Here is an 11,448-nt window from a genome sequence, read left to right as displayed (position 1 = left end):
AATATACTGATTTCAAAGAGCAACTTCCAGAATTATGCTCATTAGCACCTGTGCAGTTTGTCCTTTGAAGACCAGTGAAACACCAGCTGGGCAAGAGATTACCTTTCCTCCGTAGAAACTTACTTTGTTTCAGATGCTGGTTTGCGGCAATATTAAATACTCCCCTTTTCCTTAAAGCTCAACCCTTATTTAGTGTCAGAATACGAAGCTCTGGGATTCATAAAACCGAATTAAGTGACCTGTCCCACTGGAAAGCTTTTACATTCTAAGACTTCTGGTTAATACCTTTTAGGAGAAAAAAACCCAGTAACTATACTATCAGATTTCTGACACAGAGTTGAAAAGTAGTAATTCCCTAAGTATATTCCGATGGACAAACAGATCAATAATTAGAGTTACAATCGCTACTGAAATAGGTAATGGTAAAGTCCGCAGTGACAATCACTTCCCCCTGTGGGACAGGAACCACCACCTATACCACTTTCTCTGTCACATCTTCACCTGTTGACACTTGCTGGTGCCTTGAACTACCTAATAGTGTTTTTAATTCCAATCTGTAAAAATTTAAGCTACACCTGTCACTGCCATCCTAACAAAGCCACCCTGCTCCACAGAGGTCGGATGACACCAACCTAGAAAAAAATACCCTCTCCAAAAAAATAAGAATTGTGACAGACACAAAAATAATGATGGATGACCTAGATGAACAGAATGTTGGAGGGAACAGTTTAGAAACAAATAAAAGAGCCAAAGTACTTCTGTGAGGGAATGTTGGTATACACTGGGCCTCAGAACCTTTAAGTAACAAAATTTCCTATTCTCACACTTGAAGTTTCTGTCCAATGACAAAAAAGACAAATTCTTCCTAGTTTTCCCGCCACTTAGGAAGTGGACACTTTCCACACTAGGTTGCTGCCTACAAAACGATGCATCATTACGAAAAAGCCTAGGGCTGAAAAGGGGACGGGCCAAGGATGCGGTCATTAAGTCCCCTCTGCTACTTACCTGATTTTTTGTAAGTGAAGGGTCCCATAGTCCTACATCCTCCCATGTAGTGTTTTTCAAATAAAAGTCATTAGGTTCAAACTGTTTAAAATCCTAGAAAACAGTGAAAGAAGTTTACAAAAACATCATGATACCAACTCTAGCCCAACCTGACTTAAATCCCATCTCTTGGCTAGAGCTGGGGAGTCACACAGAAAAACCAACCCCACCAAGAACTAAAAGTTAGGAACGATAAGGCTATTAGGAAATAGAAAAGGCATATGGAAGTTGCATTCAACGTCTTCTAACAACCAAACATTCCCCTAAATGGTCAGCCAGGTTTCCAAGGAAACCAATTGAAGTTCTAATTAAGTAAAAAATTCAGCCACATATTAATACCAAAGCCCCTTTCATTAGAGTATTGTAACTCATCAATTGGTAGTATTAAAATGGAATATGAACTAGCAATGTTTGCTTAAGGCACCATGGATGTGACACTCTGTTTCTGCAGGAAAAAAAAAAGGCGGGGGGGGGGGGGGGGTTGGGGGGTGGGTAGAAATGGACTGGGAAGAAAACTCACGATTTCTGAACCCACAAAAGGAAGAAAGAAAGCTATCTGAAGAAAGTAAGCAGTATTGTGTTAAATTTATACTCTCCTATAAAAATTTAATGGCCCATTTTCCCCCCAGGCCAGGAAGATAGCAAAGTCTTAGGAGAAAATTCCTCTTGGCTCCTAAAAGGTTCACAGTTCCCTGTGGAAAAATCAAGTACGTATAAATTCCAGAGGATGTAATGGGCGTAGTAACAGGAGGAACACATCAAATGCAGGATAGAAAAGGTATCTTCACGTTTGCATTTATTCTTACGCAGATTACCCAACTGAGTGCAAAGTGGAAGTGGATGGACTGTTTCATTGGGCAGATCTACCTGAATTTGTGGGGTTGGAGAGGCAGTGAACTTCCACACTTGGGGACAACGTAACTAGAGAAGCCCACTTTGGAGAAGCTTCAGTCTTCATCATCCACCCCTAGAGTATTACTCATGGGAATCCGGAAAAGAAAACCCGTTGTATGAAGGAAATCGCTTTTCAAACTTTCAATTCCATCCAAACGTTTACGGAGTGCCTATTATGTACCCAGCACTGCGCTTGGTGCTGCTTATACGTGGATGGGCAAGGTAGTTCTGGTCCCTGGCCAGCTGGAACTTAAAGGCTAGAGGGGAAAACGGCTTTAAATATTTCAACCAGAGGCTCTGACCAACTAACCAGCAAGATCTGGAGCAAGGAGATCTGGAAAAGGAGGAGACCAGCACACTGGCTATCCCACAGGGCTGTTAAAAGCTCGTAGAATAAACAGGTTAGAAAAACAGTTTGCAAAAGTCCAAACTGTTACACAAGGGGAAGATAATCGTCTCTGATGGGTCAAAGGGGCCAAGGACTGCTCAAATCCTAAGGAAAGAGACAACAAGCACCCAAACCACCACGCCTCAACAATCAGAAGGTCAACCAGAACACTCAGGCATATCAGAATGAGAACAGGCTCTGGAGTCCCGCAGACAGGCCCTGCCATGTGCTCAGCTGTGCGGTGAACCTATTTCTTTACCGGTTCTTCCTCTGAAAATTGGATGAGAATTCCTACATTTCCCCCAGGGGTTGTCCTAAGGATCTGAATTTAGAGACCATTTTAAAGCACCTAGTAAAGTGTCTGACACGTGTATGCCCTCAATGGTAGAACTGCTTTCGCTTCATGATGCAAAGATGAAAAGGCCCATTTTAGGGAGAAGGGAACAAGTTTAGCCAACTGAGAAAGCTCCGGGGAAGCCGATGCTGCAGTTACAATTCAGAATATCCCAGCTAAGAGTTAACCATCCTGGCTGCTGACACAAAGTAATGGATCAGAAGCTGAGTCATGTTAAAATTAAAAAATGGCATGCTACTTACTTCTATGTGTTCTTTACAGTATTCCAACCCAATGTCACTAAGTATTTTTTTCACAGTTTTCCGGGCTTTCCTTAAACTGCCAAGATTGTTGACAGGAAGTTGGAACATAGTTTCTATTGGAAAAAAAAATTTAAGTCAAGTCAGAACACGTACAACTTGTAATATTTCCTAGTTCCACTGATGGCAGGACCACAAACCCTGGCCCACTGACAAAGAAGGTGAGCAGACACCCTTACCGAGTCTGTTCTGCAGGCAAGGTAAGTGCTCTCTGACCTCGTCTAACAGGACATCTTACATCACAGATGGACTAATTCTAGAGCTTAACTTCATCACCAAACTGGTTTTTTTAAAGTTGAGAATTAGGTTAATAATACCAACCCATTATTTTAAAATTGAGTGTGAGTGCTTTTCTCCTTGTGATGCTGAGCCTCTGAAAATAGAAAAATGTTCACCATTCCAGCATCATTGCCACATAATTTTGAGTGCCAGGGAAAAGAAGTGTTTGTTTTCTGGGAACCGTCCTGCATGCCGCTATGATATTCTTAAAGAAATCTCCTTCAGTGTTTCCATATACTATCCCAACTACAGACACTAACGGTTGTGTAGCCTGCCCCCCAGCCAGCACCACACCTGGACAAAGGCACTCACTTATATGGTGATGGGGAAAGCTAGGCACTCAGCATCAGAGCAAGTGCTGTGTTACAGATTTTAGGGGATCCTTTTGAAAAATGAAAAGCCTATATATGTGTGAAGGAACTGAAAAATTATTTAAATGACCTAACACATTAAAGCAGAAATTTAGATCCACTTCACCAAGTTCCTTAAAAAACAAAAGTTAAGAAAATAAAATTAGTATCTGTATGGCTTTCAACATGATCATTTATATTTTCCTATAAAATATGGTAAGAACTTATCTAGTAGTCCAAATAAATATTGTAGGATATAAAAGAGTTCCAAAACCCCAAACTAGAGGCAAACCTGAAAGCCAAAGCATCAGGAATTAAAAGTTTAATACATGCAAATCTGGTTTTCTAAGTAATAAAGGCAGGCACTCTCTAATATCACTACCATTTGTAAGCACGACCATAATCAACTAATCCAAATGTAATACAGAATCGTGTTGCCTCATTTATCATTCGAATCCAAAAGTCAATATTGTGGACTATGAAAAATGGAAGAGAGTGAAGCCTACACCAAAGCAAATAGTAACTCCTAGAATTTGGTATGTCACCAGAACTTAGAAGTTTCAAAATATTCTACATGAAGTACTGAAGTGTAATGGAGGTCAAAAAAGAAAAGCACTTCACTAAAAAAAACAAAAAACAAAAAAAATCAGCCTTCCCATGCTCAACACCAAACTCCTCTATCAGCTAAGAAGCATGACTATGGTGCCCTCCACACTGCGCCATCCAATAATCAGCCTAGTGGTTAACAGGGGACTCAGAAGTCACTTTGCATACAAATTAATGTGCATTCAAGACCAAATCCATTATTCCTTGTGGAAATTTTATTGCTAAATTGTTTTTAAATCATCTCTTTGAAACTTTTTAACTAGTTGCTTAGTAAAACCATTCCCCAAACTAGGTCATTTGGAGAAAGCCACCTGATAGAAATGTTTCAGAAATAACAGAAAATGTTACAGGCTAATTCTGAAGAGACCAGGCATCAAACAGATGCCCATAAGCACCCAAGTCCGAGAAGGGACATTTTTGTTTATTCAACTCATAAACTCTGTGGGCCCAAACCCAGCAGTTCTTTCCCAACTTCCCTAGTCAGTCCTGCTTTACTTCAGAGGAGAGATGGGCCCAGAAGGCACCCTGGTGCCTTCTGGTCTCCCCTGCCTCCTGGATAGAAGCAACTCAACATCTCAGCAAAACAAATGCCCAATGATCTGGAAATATCACCACCACCGAAGCCACCCACCTATACAGAAAACATCCAGGGGAGCTCAACTGCTGCAGAGGATAAAGGAAAACTCATTCTCCTAAGTGCCCACCATTCACAGCAAGCAAAATTGTTTTAAGACCTCCAACTGAAGCACCTCACTGCATGGTAGGTACCCAACTTATAAACCTATAGGTCTGAAAAAGTGAGTATGCTCATAAAGGAGCTTAGCTACAAGAAACTTATAATTTATAAAACTTGGTATTTCAGCCATACAGTAAATCTCAAGTTTACTTAGGCTGAATTAAACAGATATATAAATAGTGAACATTGCTTACCAGAAAATGTTGTACAAAAATGGCTTTTTTTTAATGATTAGCAACTAGGAGGAGCCTAAGTTTACACTGAAAGATACAGAATACTCGGAGTTAAGATTCCTGGCATTTTTTTGAGGGGGGGGGGGGTGTCTGGGTGGCTCAGTTAAGCGTCTGGCTCTTGATTTGGGCTCAGGTCATGATCCCACAGGTCGTGGGGACTGAGCCCCGTGTCGGGCTCAGCACGGAGTGCAGAGCCTGCTTGGAATTCTCTCGCCCCTCCTCCCGGTTATGCTCATGCCCTCTCAAAATAAACAATAAACTTTAAAAGATGCCAGTTGTTTTCTTTTTTTTTTTTTTTTTTTAAATCATCTGGGGAATCCTTTCCACCCCCTTCCTCAGATGGAGGTACCCTCCATGTATCTTGCTTATGGAGATTACTTACAAGATTATGTCCATCTGGAGCGAGAATAACACATTCATTCATATGTGTTAGCACTATCAAAAACATTTACAAAGACTCTTGTTTTTTAAGTAAAACACTGCACAAAACAGGCACACAGTGTAAGAATATAAGCAAAGAAGCCTCCCTCCTACTCCTGCCCTCCAGCAACGGAGCTCTCCTCCCTCCTATAGGGGCCACCGTTATGTCAAGCTTTTCTACAAGCCAAAGGTTCCAAAAGAACATTTCCAACAAACTCTTATCTGTGAATGTTAGGATTAGTATGGATGATAAGAAAAAGAACTCAAGAGCCCTATGTTGTTGTTTTCCCCAGCCTGTTGCTTGCTGTTAGGAAACAACTTCAGGGTGCCTTGAGTGGCTGCGCTCCGTCTGTTAAGGCGGACTTGAGCTCAGGTCATGATCTCACGGTTTGTGGGTTCGGGCCCCGCATCGGGCTCTGGGCTAACAGTTCAGAGCCTGGACCCTGCTTCAAATTCTGTATCTTCCCCTCTCTCTGCTCCTCCCCTGCCTCTCAAAAATAAACATAAAAAAAACAAAAAACAAAAACAAAAAAACTCCAACTGCTGGCTTTAGGGTTCACCCATGTTATCTATTTGATTCATACTTTAAAAAAACTTCTATAAGAGTAACTCCTGGCCTCCTCTGCACCCCTAAAAAGCCCTTTAAATTAGAAACCTGGACAAGGGGCCCATACCTTAAGTGACTGAGGGGCAGGAACAGAGTAAATAAGAAATCAACTGGGATTAAGGGCTGTTTCCTCACTTAGCTAAAAACAAAGTGTTTACAACAATTACTCTTAGGGAGGAAGATATCTTACAATGTTAAAATTGTCTGGTGATGGGCTTTCAAAGGAATGCAGGATAGTCTTCCTCTTCAGATTTGTCCCCAGGTGGCTAGTTCTTTCTCTTGAACCTCCCTGGCCGTGAGGATGGCTATTTCACCAGGTCTGCACCATTATCTCAATACCAAGGAGAGCTCCCTTCAGTCATACCATAATCCCTTCAGCTCATGGCAAAAAAAGGGGATAATATCCAATATAATAGAATGGAACCACAGTTGAGCTGTTTGTCACTTCTGGAGAACCTATACTTTGTGCTCAGAAAAGGGAGATGAACAACAGGACCTAGGTGTTCCCTTCAAAAATCCATCGTGTCTAAGGGACAGGACCTATGGAGCACACAGCAGGCACTCGGGCACTGGAATAAAAAAGATGGTTGTTTTTACCTGCTAACGTTCCCCCTTGGAGCCACCCCTGGTACAGATGATGTGCCATTAGGAGGCCCTTCCTCCATTAGAGCAGAGTGTGCAGGACTCAGGTACACCAATTAAGAGTATTCTATCTCTACAGACACTGACTGGTAGAGTTAGTTGGACATGTGCCCAAACAAGACTGATAGTGATGCTGAAAAGGATTCAGGACCTACTACTACATACAGAAAGCAGAGGAAGGACGCCTGTTCGACTTTTCCTAAACAAGAGCCAAGTACATGCCCATTTCTGCTTAAGCTTAGTTCATGTCCCTTGCAACCAAAAATCTTAGTAGACCACTGGGCAGTGGGACACAGAAGAGGAAGTGAGCAAGAGAAAAGATGAAGAACTTTATGCCAAGTGATTACATTTGTAAATTAAGTCTAGTAGGAAGAATAAGAGTTTGCCAGGAAGACAGTCATTCTGAAAGATGATGTGGCCCCTGGTTTCATTAATCAAAACAAACACTGTATGAAAAGAATCACTTTCTAAATTCTAAAAGCTCAATGACCTATTTATTTTTTATATTGATTTATTTTTTGAGAGAGCCTGTGAGGGAGGGAGGGGCAGAGAGAGAGAGACAGAGAGAGAGACACTCAAGCAGGCTCTACAATGTCAGTGCAGAGCCCAACGCAGGGCTCAAACTCACGAACTGTGAGATCATGACCTGAGCCGAAGTCAAGAGCTGGATGCTTAACTGACTGGGCCACCCAGGCACCCCTAAATGACCTATTAATAAGAGTTAACATTTCCAAGTATTTTATTAACAACTGAAAATAAGTAGCATTTGGGTAAGCATATGCCATCTGATGAACTAGACTTAAAATATCGATTTCTGAGAATGATTTAAATTCACTGCTGCTCAATGATTCAGCCACACTCCTTCCTATTGACCTTTGAGAATTATATCCACACCTGCTGATTGGGGCCAAAACATTAAAGTTTTAGTAATAATCCTGGCCAAACTCCTACTCATGCACTTTCTTAGAAAGCACGAGTCAGATGGCAGAAATGAAAATCTGAGATCTGTAGCCCTAAGCTAGAGATGAAATGAAAACACGTATTGGAGACTCATCAAATACATACTCCTTCTACCCCTCCATATACCAAAAACAAAAACATTTCTCTACTCCACATACCAAGAGAGTAAATGAGGCAGAGTGAGTGTGTCTCATGAGGACGTACCATCTATATAGGCTGAATCTGTACACAGGAAGGACAATACTACCTCACTGTGAACTTTCCTTAGGAGCAAAGAAGCCATTATCTGAGAAAAAGAATTATCCTTTAGGAAGCAAAATCTCTGCCGAAAGGCTTGAATCAAGCTAGGCGTCGTACTCAGGTTCTCCTGGGTTAGGAAGACGAACAGGAATCCGACAGACGGTGCTAGTTTATCTAGCTCAAGGCAAGGTTGGCAGGACCTGATGTACCAAGAGTCAATGAGGCTTGTCTATGTATGATAAGGTCCCTCACAGAGCCATCAGATCAAGGATAGCATCCTTTAGCCTCTGTTTTTAGGGGTACAAGAAAAGCAGAAAACATAACTGTGCCCACAGAAACTTAAATCAAAAACAAAAAACCCAACCTTAAACCTGTGACCAGGCACAGATAATCAAACAAGCCAGAAGAAAAACAAAAAGCCCCCACATCAAACTTTTCCTTCAAGTGTGGATGTAACATGGGATTTTTCAGTGTTACAATTCTTCATATTTTTATGTGCATTCTTATGTTTCCCAAGTTCTTAATAAGAACATATGGTGCTAATTTAACATGCCAGAAAATACGGAAGTAAATACGACAGCATGTCCTAGTTTCCATCACCCCCAAGTACAAGTGCAACTTTCTCGTATCTGGGAACCAAAATCGAAGAAGCATATACCCGAGTGACAACTAATGCATCAGTTATGTTAGTGATTATAACTTGTAATTATCTTAAGCAAATGTTTCTAACAATGCACTGAGAGCTAGCCAGGAATGGTTACTTCTTCCTGGTAACACCGAAACATAAGCTGCTTAGTCTAAAACCAGGGTTTTCAACACCGCCGACACGCCCTCTGAAGAGGAAACCCTGGTTTCTAAACAAATCTTAACTGAATTATAAAAAAGTAGAGGGACTCAGGTTGAAATGGGAAGAGAAAAAAGGAAAAGTCTGTTCCCGAGAGTCTCCTTGAAATCAAGTTACTTGCCTAAACTGTTTCTAAAGCAAATATACATGCCAAGGTGGCAGTTGTGAAATGTAGGATCGGGACCTGGTGGGCAATCACCCAAAGCAAGAAGTTTGATGGCTACAGCAGAATTCCAGTAGTTTACTGAAAATCTCCGCCACATAAAATTACAGTCTGATCAGAGTATGGTTATCAGAAGCCCACAATAAGCCTAAGGATTAAAGTACAGTTTATACTTTGATGTTGTCTTTTAAACCTTTCTACATTAAGCTGTAAAGAAAAATACACATCTGGGAAAATATTTTACTGGGGGCTGGGGGTGGGGGTGGGATCAAAGGCCGGGAATTATGCCATTACTAGTGAAGAAAAATGGCACTTGTTATTTTCTAAATTAATAAAGAATTAGGAAGACATTCAAACTACTACGATATAAACAATTACATTTTTGAAAACATCCTCAGTCCAAATTAACATGTAAGAAGAAATTCAGACCCTTGATATTAAGAAAACAAAGTATTCCAATGTTCTAAGGATTCAACTATTTATATAAAGATCTTATAACCCACACTGGGGTTTAAGGGTCAGATATATTTTAAGTTTAAATCGCTAACTAAATTTTACTTTTTAAGAAGCACAGACGTTTTAAGATTTTCATGAAATCTTCATGCTACCTATGATGTACTTTTTTTTTTAAAACAGCTCTTGTGACGTCTCTGTGGAAACATTTAGGACCCATTAAAATAAAAACTAGGCAGAAAGAAAACATTTCCATATTTGTGCGCTCACTCTTCCTCTTACCACCTCCTCAGCAACATATTTAATACCAGTCGCTATCACAGAGCATAAACGTGGTTATTGTAAAACAGTTTCTTTTATAATCAGTTAAGTGCTTATCTTTCCTGATAATTCTGGAATCAGAAGCAGTGAACAGACACATCTTGTTTGCTTTTAAGGGTGTCCCTAAGTCCTACATTTAGACTAAAGCAGTCATAAAAAAAGTTTGTATGTTTGTATTTTGAAAAAGAAACCCTGTAAAAGCCTTTCTAGAACAACCTTCCAACGAGTGACAGTGTTGAGAGCCCAGAACCTAACATTCAGTCTGGAAGCAATCACCCTACTCAATCTTTTTTTTTTTTTTTAAGCCACAGTCCTGAACAGAAGCAGCTAATCTTTCAATTTCCTACAAACTTGGGCAAAAGACCTTGCAGATGCCAGAGGCTCTTCATAGAAAGGCAGCTCTGTCATCTCTCTTTCTCAATCCCAAATACCACAGAGCATGTAACTGATAATCCAGGAGCAGAATGCTCTTCTGGATTAGCAGATAAAACTGTGCAGCATGAGAGGTAGGAAAACAAAGTTTAGGCTCCCTTCTCCTTAATTAACAGAAATTGTGAAGTAGTGTTGAGGCCACAACAGGGGTTTATTAGGAAAGCCCAGGAGGATGAGAAAGACAAATTACTTTGCAAATGAAGACACACTTGTACCAAAAACTGCATCGGAATAATGAATTATTTTGCTTAGGATAATCATGTTAGAACCCTGTTAATAAAGAAGCAGACAGGAAATGTAACCAATTTCTGTTTTATTCTTATCCACTAACTGCATTGACTCTTACTATTCTCTGATAATAATAAATCCCAATGGAGTTAATCTTGTCAAATACAAAACTGCCTCCAGAAAAAAAAAGACATTTTGATGTTCTTCAAGTCTTAACCAAATCAATGATTAAATTCCTTAAGCTTTCATACTATTTTTTTGGTAAGTAGATGGCAACATGAGTGTATTTATGCAAATATAGCATCCTGTACAACGTTTGGTCATAGGAACACTTTTGGCCACTGTTGACGAACCATGGGTGAATCCCTCCCACAAGCAGCCCTGCTCTAAGATCATCTCTCTGCCTGATCACCTTGAGTGAGCACAGCACAAACCCTGCCAGGAAGCTTGTCCCACGCCGGAAAGCTCTGTCCACAAGCCTAGAGCTCTCACAGTCCGGGTACAGAAATCTTTAATCCTCTAGCCACAGAGCAGCCTTCCACGTTTTTCAGACCCTTTCTCCTCCCAAATATTCCCCCTTCTCCAAGTTACCCACACTCAGATCTCCAGTGGACAGGCTCCAGTCTGTCAATGTCTTTGGTGCCCTGAATAAACTTATTCCAGATATGCTAAATCAGAAGGTCAAATGGGACAACACTTCTCTAGTTCTGGATGTTACTGGGTTTTTTTTTTTTTTTTCAAATTTTATTATTTTTTAAAAAAGTAATCTCTCTGCCCAACATGGGGCTCAAATTCATGACCCTGAGATCAAGAGTCACATGTTCCACTCACTGGGCATGCCCTGGATATTATTTTTAAATTAATGCTCCTGAAAGGTGTTATTTGTGTTGGCGGCAGCCACCTCACATGTGACAATTAACCAAGATTTTTTTTTTTTTAAATATGTGCTGCGTG

General features: G+C 40.6%; 1 protein-coding gene and 1 long non-coding RNA gene across 5 annotated transcripts in view; one reads left to right on the top strand and one right to left on the bottom strand.

Moving 5' to 3' along the window:
- The window catches only part of LOC115509965 (activity dependent neuroprotector homeobox), a 31,819-nt gene that overhangs the window by 6,300 nt on the left and 14,071 nt on the right, over positions 1-11,448 (bottom strand). For all 4 annotated transcript variants that reach the window (XM_030309396.1, XM_030309394.1, XM_030309395.1 and 1 more), the window contains 2 exons: positions 2,924-3,036; positions 1,006-1,098 (listed from right to left, as the gene is read on the bottom strand). In XM_030309396.1, the coding sequence (XP_030165256.1) occupies positions 1,006-1,098; positions 2,924-3,031 (201 nt within the window). In that variant the 5' untranslated portion in view covers positions 3,032-3,036. The remainder of the gene's footprint in view (positions 1-1,005; positions 1,099-2,923; positions 3,037-11,448) is intronic.
- LOC116737972 lies at positions 1,516-3,772 on the top strand. The gene is made up of 2 exons (XR_004343349.1): positions 1,516-1,751; positions 1,855-3,772. It is a non-coding gene; the product is annotated as an uncharacterized LOC116737972 (long non-coding RNA).

Source organism: Lynx canadensis, chromosome A3 (genome assembly GCF_007474595.2).
Source record: "Lynx canadensis isolate LIC74 chromosome A3, mLynCan4.pri.v2, whole genome shotgun sequence".
Taxonomy (NCBI): domain Eukaryota; kingdom Metazoa; phylum Chordata; class Mammalia; order Carnivora; family Felidae; genus Lynx; species Lynx canadensis.
The sequence above is the reverse complement of the archived record's forward strand: the minus strand, read 5'-3'. Positions and strand labels throughout refer to the sequence as shown.